Genomic DNA, 20,139 nt, shown 5'->3' with positions numbered 1-20,139 from the left:
TTGAATTGAGGTTAAATTCACAGAGCATTAAATGAGCCTTTCTTAAGTGTATCATTCAGCGGCATTTCACTCGCTCACAATGCTGAGCGACCAAAACGGGGATAGTAGGGCCCACGTCACAGATTGGTTATAGGATCACATGAGTTTAGAAATGTAAAGTGAGCACAGTGCCCGGGATGGTGTACATGCCAAATAAATATTCTCTCTCTTTCCACTCTTGAAAATGCAAACACATTCTTGGTGGTCCTAAAATAGCCTTTAACATGGTTTACTCAGCAGCATTTGTCATTCGAGGGAGATCTGCCTTTACTCATTGGTTGTACTTCTGAGGAGCTGTATGCGAGGCTCACTTCTGTAAACCAAATCATAATGAAACGCAACAAGAATTTGCCGTTGGGGGAGGGGGATCTGCCATTGAAAGAAAAATCCTCTTTTACGAAGTGAAAGAGCTGTTATCCAAACTTACGTTTTGTAAAGGTATGCACTTGGGGATATAGGCTTTCTTGGGGGGCGATGAATCCTATTTTTCTTTTGCCCACAAATGCATGCTCATATGCTATAGCTCCAAAGCACAGAGCAAGAGGAGTGGGTTACAAATGGAAAATAATGACCATTTCAAATATTCACTTCCTTCACTATGTATGGACGGTGTCCATGATCACATCATGGAATGTGTCACATAACTGAAAGATATCCCCCGCCTCAGTGTGTGCACATGTGCACACCTGTGGGTCATGGTGGTGCTGCTGCCTCTGGTATAGATGATGGTGTTGGTAATGGTTGTAGTGGTAGGGGTGGTGGTGATGATGGAGGTGGTCATGATGTGGTGTGGTGGTGGTAGAGGTGGTGGTGGTGGCGGTGGTGCGATGGCGCAGGGAGGGGGTCCCTAAGGATATATCCTTCTGGCTCTACCTCTCTGTTAGAAGAGCCGTGGGCTGGGCCTGAGGAAGAAGACTCCACTCTGAACTAGCAGGCACCTCAAAACTGGGTCCTTGCCATCATTTATAAAGATCTTATTCTCACCCAGAAAACTGAAGCTGAATTACTGGTGGAAACATGGGAGATTTTTGTTTGTTATAATGCTGCCAATAAAATAATTTTATGTCAGATTTAACTACAGGAAAGGGCAAGGCATTTCTCAGTTCCTTAGCTGTCATGTGGCTAAAATAAATAGGATGGACAGCAGTTAGCCACTGTACACTTAGCTCTTTGAAGCCATATATTCAGAAAGCAGATGTTGGGTGTTGGTGTTTGGGGGCTGGCTTCCTGGAGATATTTTATATTGGCCAAGTTAATTGTTCTAAACCCCAAAGGCTTGACTTAAAGGACAAAAGTGAAGCAAGAGAATGTTCAGCTTTCCCGACAGTGTCCCACAGGCAGTCCTACCACTAGACAACCTTAGCACCAAAAGCTCATTCTAGAAGAAGAGGCAGCCTAGAGAGCACGGCCCCTGGCTTCCATCCACTAACTCTGCAGATGAAGCAAGGCCGTCGAGGGGGTCCCAGAGAGAAACCCCTTCGAATGAGCATGCACCAGGGACAGAAGCGCTGGAGCGGCCTGGAAGAAGCTGGCATTCTAGTGGCACAGACAGGATGGTGACAAGGACAGAGCATTAGCTGTACTCTTCAGGGGCCTGAGGAAATAGTGACGTGACAAAGCCTACGTGGCTCCTCTGAATGGAGCCTTTTAGGTGCACATCTCGATGCGGGCCTGCAGGTAGGAGAGCAGGAGCGAGAAGGCCCCAGGGGGAAGCTCGGGCGTGTCCCCCAGGGTGTGCAGGTGGCCAGCAGGCCGGGCACCGCGGAGGGCGCTGGGTTAGAAGTTGTCTGCACTGGGACGATCAGCTCCTTGTCTGAAGGGCCTCTCTGGAGGCCGACAGGACAGGGAGCAATGGGAGGTGCAAGGAGAACAGGGAGCAGTCACTGGGGCAGGGGGTGCCCCGGAGCAGGCCAGCAGGCCAGCTGCGGCCCCAGCAGAACACCGGGAGGCCTGAGGACCCGGGGTTGGCCCTCAGGGGTTCAGAGGAGGACCCGCCTGCTGGGATGCACCAGCGGCCAGCATCCTGGAAGGGAGGATGGCGAGCCTCCTCCGCAGAGGCCCACACAGGTGACATCTTGGGCTCTGCTGCAGGCCATGCGGCGTCCGGGGCAGTTCCGGAGCAGTCTGTCATGGGCGGGATGTGCTAATAAAACTTTACCCAAACACAAGCTGCCCTGAGGCTGCGGGCTGGAGTCTGCCAACCCTTGCCCTAGAGCCTGAGCTGAGCATCTTCCCCAAGGGAAATCCCTTCCTTCCAAATTGCCCTCCCTCCGCTGCAGGGGCCTGCAGGGGGCTCCAGTTGACAAGTGCAGCAGGTGACGTTTTCAGGGCTGGGGGTGCTTCAGTATGTCTATTGTCGCCTGAGTTGGGGGACCACCCCTGAACCAGGCCTGGACTGGGCAAGGCAGGCAGCAGTCTCTGATGCCAGCACGTGGGGAACACTGCCTCCTCCAGGGTGCCCATCTGCCCTGCTCTTGCAGCCTCTGTGCGCCCTTGAACAGTTCACATCTTGTCTATCAGGTTCAAGCACACCCTCTTCCTTCCCTCGGGCCTTCAAGGGTCTCTATGATAGTACAGCTCCACCTCCTACCCCGTTCCCTCCGCAGCCTGGTGCTCTGGCCAACCTCAAGGCCCCATGTTAGGTCCACAGTTCTCTGAAAGCAAGGACCATTTCCTCCTCATCTCTGTACCCCCAGAGCACCTAGCCTTGTGACAGGGCTCAGCTGGCATCTGCAGGTTTGAATTAACCATTGGAGCAAAAGGGTTTCCTACAAATTATCCTGCTCTTTCTGTTTCTAAGCACAAGGCCAAGAGACAACTGTTTTTCAGAAAGTGTGATTAAATTCACTAACTGGCCCAATGATCTTGGACACACTCCTTCTCCTTTGTGTATCCTTGACCTCCTATGTTCAGCCCAGGGGCTAGGCTGAATGATCTCTAAAGGACCTTCTGACCAAGAGGGACAACAGCTGCTGCTCATTGATTATTTACTATGTGCCCAGGCCTGAGCCTGGGGTAGAATGGGAGACCTGGGGGTCACAGGGGCACCAGAGCCAGCTGACACTGGACGAGCAGCTGGGGCAGGGGAGTGCGGAGAGTCACTGGACCCCGTATCACACATCTGTGTGGAGGGGCAGGCTGGCAAGAGGGTGGGAGGTGGTGGCTGGGGTGGCCACACCTGGGCCCACGGTGGTCAAGTCCAGCAACCTGTGGCTCATGGCTGCTTTTCTAACTTTGGTATTTAGGGGGTTGGAAATCTGGTGAGAAGGGAGGAGGGAGATGAGGAAGGAGAAAGAAAAGGCAGGAAGGAAGAGGAGGAGAAGGAAAGGCAAAGGAGAGAAGGGAGTGTGCTGACAAATTATTCTCCGGCCACTGCAGAAATTAAAATCTGTAGCCCAAACCTCAGAAGCGCCTGCTTCCCCCACTCTGCGTGAGGTCTGGAACTTGGCACCCCAGGGGCAGCTGATGACCCAAATATCTGTCTGCAAGTGGAGTTCTATTGAGTTCTCTAGCTGGGGATTTCCAGCAAAAGCAAGAGGCCTCAGCCAGCACAGGCCAGCCCAGAGTTTGGGGAGCCCCAGGCCCTCATTTCCAGGGCTTGCCCCCACTTTGCATATACCCTAGATGGGGGGGATGGGGGGATGCCCGAGCTTCAGCTCAGCTGGGCTCTTCCATTGCCCCTACCTGGGGTCCAACAGAGTCTACTCTCTCCTCAGGAAGCTCACCCTCCAGACACCTGTTACCTCAGGCCTAACGTCGAGGAAGTGGGTGGGGGGGGCAGGGCCCAGCAGGAATGCGGGCAGGAGCAGGAGCACGAGCTCCCAGATGCCAGCAGAAGCCAGCTGCCAAACGGCACACTCTCCCGGCGCCCTCTCTTTCAAACAGACGGCAATTTTCAGGTCACCAGTTTGCTGAACTGGGCTACCCAGGCAGGACCCAGATGCGGAACCCGGCGGTGTCGTACCAACTGAGCAGCGCTAGGGCCTGGCAGGAGAGACCTGTCCGAAAGGCCAGGCCTCTGCCCGGTGGCCGCCCTGGCTGCATGTGTGAGGCAGGAAAGGGCCCTTCCTGCAAGAAGAGGAGGAGGGGAGAAAGGGAGCGAGCAGCTGCGTGCTCCGTGGGGAGGATCCCCAAAATAGAAAGGCGCATACGCACCACAGGCCTTGACCCAGAATGCTCAGAGCGACAGCGCAAATGCAGCCCTCCTCAGCGCAGAGAGGCTGCTGCTGAAACTGGCGCGTCCTCAGGGGTCCTGTGTGTCTCCACCTGAGCTCCAAGGACATGCTTCCCACTGCCTTCTGAGCCAGTGCCAATCTCTGATCATTTAAAAAAAAAAGTGCGAACAGCAACAGTACCTTGTGGGCTTTAGACTGCATTCATATCCACGTCTTGGTCATCGTTATCTCACAAACCCTGACGTGGGCAGGGGCAGATTATTCACCCTATTTTCCTGGTGTGGATGGAAGCCCAGACACTCACACAAGATCTCACTAAGCGTCAGAGACAGCTGCCAGCCCGATGAGCTGGTGCCCGGACCACCTGGTTCCTGGAAGTGGGGCCATACACATAGCTCTCCTCTCCTGGGGCCAGCCCTGCATGAAGTGGGGGACACTGGGCTTCCTCTCTAGGCTTCCAACTCAGCCCAGGTCCAGGCTGGCTCTCCCTACCTCCCTGTAAGATTTTTAGCCAGCTGGCACACATGCCGGGCTGTAGACTGTGCTGGTCAGAAGGTTCCAGGGAGCCACCAGGGTGATATAAGGATGCTTCCACTCTACCTCTGTTTACGGGCTGTTTCTGCCTCTGGGATGAAATCTCCAGGCCACCTGGGACTCTGGTCCGCTGCCTGAGCCTGAGCCTCCCGAGAGTCATGCCCAGCCTGCAAAAGGCCCTAACGCTCTGGGTCCCTAACCAAGGAATGGGAAGCAGGAAAGGGGGAGGAACATCGGGGTCAGGGCACCTGGATTTGAGATCTGAATTTCCAACCTACTGACTCTAACACTGGGCAAGTACGGTCCTCCATGAGCCCCAGTCTCCAGGTCGGTGAGATGGGATGAAATACAAATCCCTATCCCCAGGTCACGGGAGCAGATGAGCTAATGTATACAAAGTAGCCCGCACAAAAGAGTCACTCAATTCTCTCCTCCCGGTTTTGGGGTAGGATAAGTAAAACTACAGAGTAGGATCGATTTGTTCCCAGGCCTGCAGACCCTGGGAATGTGGTGGGAGGGCCAGAGACAGACAGGCCCTCCGAGCTCAGGAGTAAAGGGAAATTCTCAGGGCCTCACACAGCACTAATTTCAGGTCTCCTTACTGAGTCTAGTGCAGGTGCCTCCAGGGATGATGCATACAAATCCTGAACCTGATCACACTCCACAGCGGGAGGTGAACCAGCCTCCCTCCCACTGGGTGTTTCTAGGGTCATCCGTCTAAAGAGGAGGGGGTGACAAAAGAGGGCCAGTATTTTTGCAGCCATCCCAATCTCAATATTCTCCTCTCTCCCCCTTGCTCAACCCCACTTTCATTTAGAGGTGAGGAGGAGAGAGAAGAAGAAGAAGAAGAAGAAGAAGAAGAAGAAGAAGAAGAAGAAGAAGAATAGTAGTAGTAGTAGTAGTAGTAGTAGTTGGTTTAGGCCAGCTTGTGGGTGGAAAGCAGGCTGCCCTTGGGGCCACCCAAATGAGGGTTCTTGGTGTATCTCCCCACCTTCTTGGGGGGCACCTTCCTGCAAGTCACTGGTTTTCTCAGGCTTTAGCATCTTTGTCCATAAAGGGAGAATGGTTGGAAAATTCAGAAGGAATCCTGGGCATGCCAATTCACTGTCACCTACAGGAAGCCACTTAGTGGTATTAAATGACAAAACACAGATGAGTAACCAGAAGCGTCTCCTTCCTTCTCCAACTGTGTGCCCTTAACACCCCCACTTGGTCTGGAGCTGCTCTAAGAATGGACTAGGTGGCTGCTCAGAGCCAGGGTACCTCTGCACTTGTGGTGGGTGTAGACTGAGACAGAGGTGACAGGTGACATGTACACCGAGTTCCAGTTCCATGCAGGCTCCAGAGCACTCCCTCCTGCCGTGCTAATAATGTTTGAGAGATTCTCACACTAGGAATCAATCAACCCACCGATCTGGGATCTGGGGGAGGAACGGAGAGCTTAACTTCAAAGGGAAGGACAAAACGTTCTGCCTCCTATTAAAACTCCGTACACTGACGGCAGAGATAGATGCCTTATCAACCTTGGGTGGGTGCCCAAAGGCCCAAAAGGTAAAACTCTACTTTTCTGCAGATCACAAGACTCAGTAAGCAATCATGCTGCTGAATGAATGAATAAATTCTGAAATGGTCCTTGTGCCACTGAGAACCCTCACAGTGGCTACTCCTGCATGATGTGTGCTCAGTGTTTGGGGATTTTCAACGTGCTCTATGACTTTGGCCAAGCTGCCTAGCCTCTTTGAGCCTCAGTTTCCTGGGGATCGCCTTCGTCTCAGGATTATCCTATGGATTACGGGAGATAAGGCTCCCCAAGTGCCTGGGACCCAGTCAGTGCTCAGTTAAAGGGGGAGCTATTCTTACTCCTGGCTCGTTTGACTTTTGTCCTCGGGGAGCGCAAAGGATGGACAAAGTCCCAGAGCTGTTTAGTAGCAGAAGCAAGACTAGAATCCAGGTGTCCCGAGCCCTTAGGATGGTCTTGGGACGTACATCTTCCTACAAGGTGGCTCTCGGTTATTCACATGGAAAGCCCAGGCCTATTTAAAACACTTCTCCTTTGAGACTGATAGCATTTTTTTAAACAGACCTTTCCTTGAAACATGTTTTTGTTGTCGTTGCTGTTTGTTTTTTGGCCAAGGATGAGAGAAGCAGGTAAGCTGAGCGTCTCAATCAGATCCCCACGTTAAAGACGCTTGCAGGATGAGGGAGAGGTGGTGCCCACAGCCTCCTGGGGCTGGGGCTGGGGTGCCATCCCTGAATGCTAGGGAGCAGCAGGGACAGAGCAAACAGCGGACACGGGAGGTGCAGTTCAGGCCACACTTGGGACCGGCAAGCCCAGCTCCTGCAAAGGACCACCCCCTGCCACTCACTTTCTGGGCCCTGCAATAACTTGTCTGCACGGCAGGTTTCATGGTGAACCAACAGGCCCTTCTGCATTTAATCTGTCCATCTCTGTCCCTCAGACCACAAACACCCGGGTTGCTGAGATCCTCAGTGTATGCAGCAGAGCTCCATGTTAGCAGCGGGTATTGTCCTGAGGCTGCAGAGATTTCATGACCATGAAAATCCAGCTGTGCTCAAGAAGTGCCCTGGAAGGACACCTGGGTGGCTCAATGGTTGAGCATCTGCCTTTGGCTCAGGGCATGATACTGGGGTCCTGGGATCAAGTTCCACATAGGGCTCCCTGTGAGGAGCTGCTTCTCACTCTGCCTGTGTCTCTGCCTCTCTCTCTGTCTCTCGTGAATGAATGAATGAATGAATGAATAAATAATCTAAAAGAGAAGAAGAAGAAGAAGAAGAAGAAGAAGAAGAAGAAGAAGAAGAAGAAGAAGAAGAAGAAGAAGAACTGTGCTGACTGTTGGCTGCTGGCAGCAGTGGCACCCAGCTTGGCCAGACTCTATGCACACCCAGCAGGCCCCACCGGAGGAGTGGGCTCCTTCCGCATCATCCCCTTCAGAGACCACATGCATCTTCCCAGAGGATACATGCGTTCTTTACTGCGAAGAGGACTCATCTGGGAGAGTCGTTTCTGGAGCCTGGGACATATTTTTTCAGATCCCCTCAACTGGGGCAAACCCTTCATCTTCTGGGACAGCGTGGAATTTTGGAAACAGTCACGTCACTCAGAGCTAAGGGCAAAGAACAAGATGTGCCACAGAGGAAGGAGGACTGATTTTGATCAAGCCCAAGGTGTGACTCTAAAGCAATCAATGTGAATTTTTGGCAAGACTTACAAAGGGCTCTAAACGGCCATCTGCAAAGAGATGCCAAGCCCAGAAATGGCGTGAGCAATGGCAACTTCTCCCAAGTGAGGGCACAGGTGGCTGCTCCAAAGGTCTATCCTAAGAAAAAGCCTTTTGGCATCGAGGTCTACACTGATTAAAACCAAAGCAGTTACTCGCTAGTCACACTCTTTTAAAGGATGTTGGTAGGGCTCCTGAGGAGAAGGGGAGGAAGACACTTGCAACTACAACCCCCCTCTCCCTCCCTCCCAGGAACACAAACAAGTGTGAAACGGAGAGAAATTGAAAGTCATGCCCAACTGAATCTGGACTCTGGATGCCTCACCAAGAGGTTTTCCTTCACTGACTCAGTTGTTGACCATAAAAGAGAAGCAAGAAATCTAAAGGGTGATGAGGCTGGACATTAGAGATTGCCTTCTACGAGATGCCTGCCTGAAGGGCTGGCGATCTGGAGGACAGGCGGCTGGCCAACTGACTGCTCCATGTCTGCCATCCCGTCTGCCATCTCTGTGAGCAGGAACGCTGGCAGTCAAAGTCTGCAAACATCTACGTACTCAACTGGATGCCACATTCTCAATACACTGTTGGTGGGAGACAGCGAGGAGAAACAGAGAAGCCAGATTTCAACAATCCCCCCACCCCCAACCCCCACCCCCCCACACACACCTGTGCACATCTCAGAATCCTAAACTAAATAGAAAGTTGACTTACTGAAAGTGGCTCGCCCTTGGAATCAATCGGAGAGGCCAAGGCCCTCTAGTTATGTGAAATGACATTACCTCAGAGCCCCGAGCTCCCAGTTCTCTGAACAGGAAGGAAGCAGACCCACGGCTCTATAAGAGCCATTTCCTCTCTGCTGTATTAATTTCAGAGATTAAGTAAGCCACTCCTCTGTGGACCCAATACACTGAGATAACAGCCATTGTGTTTGCTGCAACTCCTACTAACAGAGCTAATCTCGGTAGACTGGTGATATTGCAGGCTTTTTATGTCAAATTCAACTAACCAGTGGCTCTCATGGTCCCTTCTGTCGTCCTGGCTCCTAGAACTACTACTGGAAGCCCTAACCCTTAGTTTCAGACACATAGATGATGTCTGGGCTCCAAGGGAGAAAAGGAGAAATTTGTTGAGCGGGGTTTTAAAAGGACACCAGAGCCAGAGAGTTGAATGGGAATCTCTTTCTGTGCCCTACTCGCTGGTTTCCTCTTCTCAGTGGCACTAGGAAGCTAATGCAATATGTCTAGTGCCCGTCAGTCCTACAGTCCTGGTTTCTGGTAAAAGAAAAAAAAAGGCTTTTCTTCCCTCACACTCTTCTTTCTTTCTAGTTGAAGGGGGGCAGTGCAGAGATCACTAGGCTGGGATTCCAGATAGATCCTTGGACTATATTTCCTGCTCTTCCAGAAATTCGTAAGGGGTAAGGTTAGCTCATCTCCTACATCTTTTCTAGGTCAGCTTCTAGTTCCTTACATTTTGGGTTGGTTCCCTGCCAACAAGTTTGCACAGAGAATTTCAACAACACATCTTATGTTCAAGTTTAAGATTAGAAGCATTCAACACCCCCCTCCCCCCAATAGCCCATTGTCTGACCGATTCCTGGAGCTTTCTGGGCTCCTGACGATTTCCCACCACGGCGTAATGGGGAACCATGCTCTTGATTACAAGCCGACTTTTCCAGTCATCCATTGTTTGACCTGCAATTTTATTCTTGACTCTCCAAGGCGCTTCCCAAACGACCTAGACACAGGGCTTAGGGAGACAAAAAGTACACTGTCTTTCAGATATGAAGATGAGACCATTGACCCCGTGAATCACAGACTTTCACTCTGAGCACAGGTTTGGATGGAGTCAGCCACATTCCCTTTTATGTCTCTCTCCCCACCCCACCACCCTCATTGAGCCCCTTCCCACCCCCAGGGATGAGGAGCACTTCTGTGAAGCAGTTGGCTGGGATGAGATGGCAGTCCCTGGCCATAGGGCAGAGTAGAATTTACTGCTGGAGAGCTGAAGGAGGGGTGGAGAAGAAACCTGATGTAACTAAAATAACACTAGGCTTAAAGGCAGGGAATGTGGAACTTAGGTCTGGCTTTTTTGTGGTATGCAGTGAGATCGGGGGAAAGACTCTTCTGTTCTCTGACACAAATTTCCTATGTGAAAACCATGGTGGTTGGATCAGGTGATGGCTTAAGGACCCCTCCACTCTGCTAGAGGTAAGCCTTAAGGCCCACTGAAGAAGCAGCTCCCAACTCTTGGCCCCATAAACACCCAGCCAAGTGAGCTCACTAACAGTTTATAGCCTGACAGTCAGTGGGGGGAAGCAATGGTGTTGGAAGGGGCTCATGGAACCCTGGTGTACTAGTTTACAAAAAGCTAACCAAGTAGATGGTGACCATGTCTACCCCAGTGTAAGCCCTCTGTGACAAATGAGCAGACCTGTGCTAAACCAAGTAAAGTTTTTTTTTTTCATTTCTTTTTGTCTTTCATGGTGTAGACATGAAATGAGAGCTCTGCTAAGGCATTCACATAGGAGGGAAGCTCTCCTTCTTGGAAATCCCCTTGGCTGCACAAAATTGGGCACTAAAATGTCAATGTCCAGACTTCCGCCTCTGGGAAAATGGAAATGTACTCTTCCCATTTTCCCACTGAGTACAACTAAAACCTCTGGGCATTACATTTAAAACCAACATAAGATGACCCCAAAAAAGTGGAGAGAACAAGGGATTTTGGGACCTGAGGAACAATGTTGTAATGAGTTCTTTGGGTTTATGCCTCATAGACCTTAGACATGGACCTGAAGAAGCTGGCAACCCCAAAATGCCAATGGACACTGACAAAAAGTCTCCAATAAAACCCTACTCTCTTTAGCCAAAGGACCAGGAAAGGGGCAGTCAACCGAGGCAGAAAACTTTTATATAAGAACTGCTCTAACCCAGCTAAACACCACAGAAAAAAGTGTGGTCCCAACAAGTCCCAACATCAGAGGCCAATTGGGGGCCTAGACTCCACCCCCACCTGGCAGTAATGATTTCTTTCTCCCTGCCCCCTCCCACCCAGGGTGGTATCAGAGGAGACCTAATAGAGGTTCAGGACCTTTGCCTCTGAACAGTGGTAATGAGTCCAGATACCATCATTGTCCATGTCAGTGGAGATCACATGGGGAACAGTAATGATGCACTCTTACCGATCCCAGCCAGGAATGGTATCAATGAAAGCCTAGTAGGGAGCTAGAACTGCTCGGCAGTAATGAAGCACCCCAACCTCCTTGGTGTCATTAAAGGCTAAGTGGAGAACCTGGCAGAAATGAGATGGTGCTCCATTCCCTGTCAAAGCATTGCCAGAGGAAGTCAGTTAAAACCGAAGATCTAAATAAGTGCTGAAATACGGGAACTGTCAATCCAGAATCTTATACCTAGTGAAAATATGCTTCAGGTATGGAAGGGGAATCAAGAGATTCTGAGATAAAGGAAAACTAAGCGGATTTGTTAGTAACAGACCCCTCGTAAGAGGATGGATAAAGGACATTCTCTAACCAGAAAGGAAGTGATCAAAGAGGGAATTTTGGACACCACCAAGGAAGAATGAACAATGGAGAGAAAAAATATGGGTAAATCAAATAGACTTTCTTTCTCTCAAGCTTTCTAAATAATGTCTGATGGCTGAAGCACCAATTATAACATTGCATGCTGCAGTTCTAAATGTTATGTGGAAGAAACACTTAACACAATTACATTATAAATAGGGGAGGCTAAAGAGGTGGAAAGAGAGTTAATTTCCATACTTCACTCAAACTGGTAAAATATTGACATTAGTAGACTATTACAAGTTATTTATATAAGACACAATACCTAGAATAACCACTAAAAATTGCATACAAAAAGATGCTTGCAAGGACACTATACACGAATCAGCAAACAGAATTTCAAAAAATGTTCAAGTAGGGACTCCTGGGTGGCTCAGTGGTTGGGCATCTGCCTTCGGCTCAGGGCATGATCCTGGGGGCCCAGGATTGAGTCCCACAATAGGCTCCCCATTAGGAGCCTGCTTTTCCCTCTGCCTGGGTCTCTGCCTCTCTTCCTGTGTCCCTCATGAATAAATAAATAAAATTAGAACAAACAAAATAAAAATAAATGGGTAGCATTAAGCACTAACTACCAGTAGGTTTACTAAAATGAACATGATCTAGGGCACCTGGGTGGCTCAGTTGATTAAGCAACTGACTTTAGCAAAGGTCATGATCTTGGGGTCCTGGGTTTGAGCCCTGCATTGGAATCCCTGCTCAGCAGCAAGTCTGCTTGTCCCTATCTCTCTTCCCTTTCTCCCACTTATGCACTCTCTCTCTCTCAAATCAATAAATAAAATCTTAAAAATATGAAAATGATTTAAATCTACCAATTAAAAGACAGACATTAGCATAGTGAATAAAAAACATGATCCAACTATATGCTGTCTATGAGATGCTCATCTCAAATATAATGATATGAATAGTTTGAAAGTAAAAAAGATGAAAAAATATATATATCATGCCAATGTTAATAAAAAATAGTAATGAGGTAGCTCTGGTATTAGTAGACAGAGTAAACTTCAGAACAAAGAAAATCACTAGAGACAGAGAAGGGCATCACATAATGATAAAAGAGTCAATCCACCAAGAAGACACAATAATCCTAATTGTGCACACATCAAACAACAAAGTTGCATGACATATGAAGCAAAAATCAAAAGAACTGAAAGGAGAAATAGAAAAACTCACATTTAGAGTGGAGACTTCAACTTCCTCTCCCAACCATGGATAGAACTAGACAGAAAATCAATACAAAGAACTCAACATCATCATCTAAACAGGGTCTAATTGACTTTTATGGAACACTTCACCAAAAAAAAAAACAGTAAAATATGCATTTTTTCAAGCACTCAAGGATATATACCAAGATAGATATATTCTAGACAATAAAACAATCTACAGTTAAAGAATTGAGATAGTATGTGGTGTTTTCTCTGACCATAGTGAGATCAAATTAGGAAACAACAACAGAAAATCTCTAAACACTTGGAAACTAAACAACACACTTAAAAAAACTTTCTGAGTCAAAAAGGAGGTCTCAATAGAAATTTTAAAATACATTGAACTGGGGGAACCTGGGTAGCTCAGTTGGTTAGGCATCTGACTCAACCTCAGCTCAGGTCTTGATGTCAGAGTCATTTGTTCAATACCCACGTTGAGCTCCATGCCCAGCATGGAGCCTACTTAAAAAAAATACATCAAACTGAATGAAAACGAAAATACAATATATCAAAATTTATAGGACACAGGTAAAGCTGAGAGGGAAATTTATAGTACTAAATGCTTACAATAGAAATGTGGGAGAAGTCTAAAAACAGTAAGTTTCTAATTAAGGAACCATGTAAAAGAAGAGTAAAATAAACCCAAAACAAAAAGAAGGAAGGAAATATAAAGAATAGATTTTGATGCTGGAATTATATCGAAAACAGAAAAAAAATAGTGAAACCCAATGGAGGAAAGGTGGTTCTTAGGCAAAATAATAAAATTAATAAGCACCTAGAAAGACTGACAAAGAGGAAAAAGGGAAGACACAAATTACCAACATTGGAATAAATAACTAATGATTCTGTAGACATGTAAAGAATAATAAGGAAATACTACAAGTATCCATTTTAATTTGAAAATTAGGTGAAATGGGCCAATTATTCTAAAAGCACAAACTACCAAAATTTACCCAATATAATTATTAAAGAAATTAAATGTATAATTTTAAAAAACTCCAGAAAATGAGAATTCCAGGCTCAGACAGTTTCACTAGAATTATACCAATTGTTTAGAGAAGAATTAGCACCAATCCCACATAATCTCTTCAGAAAATAGAAGAGGAAGGGATACTTCCCTACTCACTGTGTTACCCTGACAGTAAAAATGAAAAAATGTACAAAGAAGACTACAGACTAATATTTCTCATGCACATAAACAAAAATCTGTAACAAAGTTTTAGCAGTTTATGAGAAGAATTATACATTATGATCAAGTCAGGTTTATTCTAAGGATGCATGGCTGATTTGGCATTCAAAAGTCAACACACATTATCCATCATATCAACAAGCAAAATAAAAAAAAAATCATATGATCACCTCAAAACAATGTTGAAAAAGAACAAAATTCGAGGAGTCATACTTTCCAATTTTAAAACTTATAGCAGGGCAGCCCGGGTGGCTCAGCGGTTTAGCGCTGCCTTCAGCCCAGGGCCTGATCCTGGAGACCTGGGATCAAGTTCCACGTCAGGCTCCCTGCATGGAGCCTGCTTCTACCTCTGCCTGTGTCTCTGCCTCTTTCTCTCTCTCTTCCTCTCTCTGTCTCTCTGTCTCATGAATAAATAAATAAATAAAATAAATAATATAAATAAATAAAATATTTTTAAAATATTTTTACAAAATAAAAATAAAACTTATCGCAAAACTACAGTAATCAAAACAGTGCTACTGGCATAAGGACAGAAATATATGCCAATGTAATAGACTTGAGAATCCAGAAATAAATCCATAAGTCTATGGCCAATTGATTTTCTAAAAGGGTGTTAAGACTATTCAGTGAAGGAAAGGATAGTCTCTTTAGCAAATGGTGCTGTGACAAATGGATAGTCCCATGCAAAGGAATGAAGTTGGACCCCCTACCTCACACAACATACAAAAATCAGCTCTAAAGAGATCAACCTAAACATAGGAGCTAAAACTATAAAACATGTAGTAGAAAATATAAGAAAAAATCTTTATAACATTGGATTTGGCAATGGAGTCTTAGACATGACACCAAAAGCATGAGCAACGAAAGAAAAAAATAAATTGGACTTCAACAAAATAAAAAACGTTTGCACATCAAAGAACATTATCAAGAAAATAAAAAGACAGCCCACAGAATGAGAGAAAACTATTGAAAATCATATATCTGATAAGGAACTAATATTAATTAGAATGTATAAAGAACTCTTATAACTCAACAATGAAAAGACAAACAACATGATCTAAAAAATGGACAAAAGACTCGAATAGGGATTTTTCCAAAGAACATATATTTATGGCCAAGAAGCTCATGTAAGGATGCTCAATACCATTAGGCTTTAGGGAAATGCAAATCAAAACCATGATATACCACCTCCCATTCATTAGCATAATTAAAGAAAGGAAAATAACAAGTGCTGGCAAGAATGTGGCGAAATCGGAACCCTTATACATTCCTGATGAGAATTTAAATGTTACAGGTGCTGTGGAAAACAGTTTGGCAGTTCCTCAAAAAGTAAAATGTAGAATTACCATCTGACTTTGCAAATCCACTCCTAGGTATATATCCAAAAGAATCAAAAATAGAGACTCAAACACTTTTACACAACGTTCTTATGTGCATCATTCATGATAACCAAAAGGTGGAAATAACCCAAATGTCCATCAATGTATAAATGGATAAGCAAATTTTGGTATGACCATACCATGGACCGTTACTCTGCCATACAAAGGAATGAAGTACTGACAAAGCTGTGACATGGATGAACCTTGACAACATTACACTTAAAAGAATCCTGTCGTACGTAGTCTCGTATTGTATGAAATTATATGAAATATCCAGGATAGATAAAGCAAGGAGACAGAAATCAGATTGGTGTTTGCTAGGGGCTGGAGGGAGGGGAGGATGGCAAATGACTGCTTAATGCATATGGAATTTTATTTTAGGGTGATGTAAATGTTTAGGACCTAGATTGAGGTGATGCTTTAGTAAGTTGTGAATGGATTAAACAACACTAAATTGTTATGCAACTTTCACCTTTAAAAAAACAGGAACAACAGTAAATACTGGCAACGATGGGAGAAACCGGATCACCCATGCATTGCTGGTGGCAATGAAAAAGTCACTCTGCAAAAAAAGTTACTGCAAAACTGTTTGGCGATTTAACAACTAAACACACAACCATTAGATGACCCAGCAATTGAACTCCCGGGTATTTATCCTTGAGGAATGAAGACTTGTGTCCATATAAAAATTTGCAAATGAGTGTTTAGAGTAGCTTTATTCCTAATAGCCAAACAAGGGAAACAACCCAGAAGTCCTTCAATGGATGAATGGTCAGACAAACTGGTACGTGTAGATATGACTGTTGATTTATACAACAGCCTGGATGAATCTGCAGAGAATTATGCTGAGTGAAAAAAGTCAACCTCCCATATTTACATCCTGTGTAATTTCATTTATGTAACAATATCAAAATGACAAAACTATAGCAATGGACTGATTAGTGGTTGCCAATGGTTAAGGAAGGAGTGGGTGTGGGAAGGAAGTGGATGTATCCACAAGTGAGTAAGATGAGGGATACATGTGGTGATGGAAATGTTCTGTACCTTGACTGTACCAATGTCAGCCTCCTGGTTATAATATCGTACTATAGTTTTGCAAGATGTTATCATTAGGGGAAGTTGGCTAAAGGATACATGGGATCTATTTGGATTATTTCTTTTTCTAAAAAAAATAAGATTTTATTTATTTATTCATGGGAGACACAGATCGAGAGGCAGAGACACAGGCAGAGGGAAAAGCAGGCTTCATTCAGGGAGCCTGATGTGGGACTTGATCCCAGACCCTGGGATCACGCCCTGAGCCAAAGGCAGATGCTCAACCGCTGAGCCACCCAGGTGCCCTATTTGGATTATTTCTTACAACTACATCTTCATTTACAATGATCTCAAAACAAAAAACTTCTATTAAAATCATACAATCGTATAATTTGATGCAGAGAAAGCACTTCACAAAATTCAACATCCGTTCATGATAAAAACTCTCAGAAAACCAGGAGTAGAGGAGAATTCCCTCAACTTGATAAAGAATGTCTATAAAAAACCTGCGGCTAACATCACACTTAATGATTAAAGAATAAATGCCTTCCTACAAGACTGTTACCAACAAGGCAAGGATGTCTACTCTTCTCGCCTCTTATATCAAATCTATACATTGTACATCTTAAATTTAAACAATGTTGAGTGTCAAATATATCTCAATTTAAAAATAAAAACAAAACAAAACAAAACAAAAACAGTACTGGGAAGTTCTAGGTAGGCCATTAAAATAAGAAAATGAAATGAAAGGCATACATGTTTTTTAAAAAAAGAAGTAAAACTATCTCTATTTGCGCTTGACACAATTCTCTACATGGAAAACCTTAAGAAAATTACAAAGAAACTCCTAGAACCAAGAAGAGAGTTCAGGAAAGTCTCAGGATACAAGATGAGTGAATAAAAATCAACAGCATTTATATGTACCATCAATGAATAAATGGACATTGGGATTAAAAATACAGTATCATTGGGGTGCCTGGGTGGCTCAGTCGGTCGGTTAAGCTCTGACTCTTACTTTCAGCTCAGGATGTGATCTCAGGATCGTGAGAGCCTGCTTGGGATTCTCTCTCCCTCTCCTCCTGCCCCTCCCCCTTCCCCGCAAAATATAATACCATTTACTATTGCCCAAAAACTTGCCAGGTGAAAACCAAGCAAAACATACATGCTGTTTCTTCTACGCTGAAAACTATGCAACACTGATGAAAGAAATCAGAGAAAAGCTAAATGAATAGAAGAATATTCTGTGTTCATAGACTGGAAGACCCAAAATAGTAAAGATGTCAATTTTTCCCCAGTTAATGTACAGCTTTAACCAATTCCTATCAAAATCCCAGAAAGTTTATTTTTTTAAAGATTTTACTTATTTATATGGGAAAGAGATAGAGATAGAACATGAGCAAGGGGAAGGGCAGAAGGAGAAGGAGAGGGAGAAGTAGACTCCCTGCTTTACGGAGCCTGACTCAGGGCCCCATCCCAGGACCCTGAGATCAAGACCTGATTCGAAGTCTGACAATTAATTGCCCGAGCCACCTATGTGGCCCAAAATCTCAGCAAGATTTTTTGTAAATACAGATAGGATTATTCTAAAATAGATGGAATAATATGCCAAAAATAAATGGAAAGGCAAAGGAAGTAGAAGGGTGGAAACCATTTTGAAAAAGAAGAGTAAAGTGGAAAGAATCAATCTACCCGGTTTTAAGACTTATAATATGGCTGCATTAATCAAGATTACAATGGTATTGGCAGAGGGACAGACACACAGAGAATTGAAATAGATCAGAGAACCTAGAAAAAGACCTACACAAATATGTCTAACTGATTTTTGGCAAAAGTGCAAAAGCAATCCGGTACAGGGATAATAGCTTTTTTTTTTTTTTTTTTTTTTTGGATAATAGCATTTTTAACGAAGCGTTCTGGAGCAAGTGAACAACTGTAGGCCAAGAAAAAAAAAAAGAACATCAACCTCAACTTTATCCCTTACACAAAAATTAACTCAAAATGGATGGACCATGGAGTTAAATTTAAGATGTCAAACTATACAAGTTTCCAGGAAAAAGGAGAAAATCTGTAGGATGTAAAGCTGGCAAAATGTTCTTTCTCAAATTTGATATCAAAAGCATGACCCATAAGAAGAAATATCGACAAGTCCGACCTTATTGAAAATAAAATCTTTTTTTCTGTGAAAGGCTCTGTGAATAGGATGAAAAAACAAGCTACGGACTGGGAGTAAAGATGTACAACTTCTGATAAAGGACTAGTATCTAGAATATATAAAGAATCTCAACACTCAATGGCAGGAAGACAAACCACTACCCAAGAGAAAATGAGCGAAATACATGAAAAGACATTTTACTGTCAAGTTTCTGTGGATGGCAAAAAAGCACATTCAAACATGTTCAATATCATTAACCGTTAGAGAATTACAAATTAAAACCGCAACGCGATACCACTACCTACCTATCAGAACAGCTAATCTAAAAAAAAAAAAAAACGATCACAATAGCAAAAACAGGTGAGGATGTGGAGAAGCTGCTGGCAGGAATGTCAAATGGCAGAGACTCTCTTCTAAAAGTAAGCATGCAAGTGTCACAGGACCCAGCAATTGGGCTTTTATCCCAAAGAAATGAAAATGTATGTCCACACAAAAGAGCTGTAGTGAGACTCAAAACAAAACAAAACAAAACAAAAACCCAACAACAACAAACCCGTGGCAATAACAATTTCCTGGTTTTGATATTATACAACTGTGATATAAGGTATGACCACCGCGGCCTCTCTACTATGCTTCCAATTTCCCCTGAATCTGTAATTACTTCAAAATAGGAAGTAAACTGCTATTCAAAACGGATGTCAATGTCCAGATCTAGGGGGACACTGAATCTTCTCCTTGCTTCTGGGACATGTCCTAAGTAGCGATACTTTTTAAAGCAACGTACAGAAGTTTGTACAGATGTTTTTTATTCTTTCAAAAACAATCCCCACCCAAATCTTTCTTGAGTGTTTTGGGGGCCGTGCCCGAGGCCTTGGCTGTGACCTCACTCAAATATTAGGGTTTGGGGACAAAATGGCATACGATGTACAATGCACCCAAAGAAAACTGGAATTAAAAAAGAGAGAGAGAGACCCCATTTACCGTAGAGGCCACCACTAACTCCCTGGCCCGGCATCTGGAGCCCGTGCGGGGGACGGAGGCCCGGATCTTATTGCAGGGCTGGCAACACAAAACCTATCAACATCAGACAAGCTACCCATTCAGCTCTAAAGAAAAAAGGCAAAAAAAAAAAAAAATGCCGCTTTTGCTTTTAAAGTCTCCACTCCACTGATTTCTTGTCCTGCCCCTTTGTGGCTCCCAGCAGCCAACGTAAAGGGGACAAGAAGGGGCGATGGCCGGAGCTTCCAGAACAAAGGCTTGATTCTCTGGGCTGCAGTAGCAGCTTACTGGCCCAGCAGCACATCAGCACACTTGGGTATTGGCTGGACCCAGGGCTGGGGAGCGCAGCCCACGGAGGAGGCACTGGCAGCTGGTCCCTGCCTGGAAATTGGGCCAAGTCAGAAGGGGTCTCCCTCGCCACCCAGCATACCAGCTTCGGGCCATGGTCTCAGTTCCCCTTTCCCTCTAGATGAACCTGGGCCTGGGAAACAGCCCTTGGGCAGACGTCTCTGTCTCCAGCAGGGCTCCGCTGCCTTTCCACCCTTGCCTAGGTTCTTCCTCCCCGGCAGTGCCCAGGAGCACCTGCTGGGGAAGCCTACCCACCTCAAGTAGAAAGAAA

At 45.3% G+C, this 20,139-nt stretch overlaps 1 protein-coding gene across 2 annotated transcripts in view; it reads right to left on the bottom strand.

Moving 5' to 3' along the window:
- Positions 1–20,139, bottom strand: part of MAMLD1 (mastermind like domain containing 1) — a 118,785-nt gene that overhangs the window by 48,242 nt on the left and 50,404 nt on the right. For both annotated transcript variants that reach the window (XM_055338492.1, XM_055338493.1), the window contains exon 2: positions 9,575–9,733. In XM_055338492.1, the coding sequence (XP_055194467.1) occupies positions 9,575–9,670 (96 nt within the window). In that variant the 5' untranslated portion in view covers positions 9,671–9,733. The remainder of the gene's footprint in view (positions 1–9,574; positions 9,734–20,139) is intronic.

The sequence above is a fragment of the Nyctereutes procyonoides genome, unplaced genomic scaffold (genome assembly GCF_905146905.1).
Source record: "Nyctereutes procyonoides isolate TBG_1078 unplaced genomic scaffold, NYPRO_anot_genome, whole genome shotgun sequence".
NCBI classification, from domain to species: domain Eukaryota; kingdom Metazoa; phylum Chordata; class Mammalia; order Carnivora; family Canidae; genus Nyctereutes; species Nyctereutes procyonoides.
This window is presented reverse-complemented; position numbering and strand designations above follow the sequence as displayed.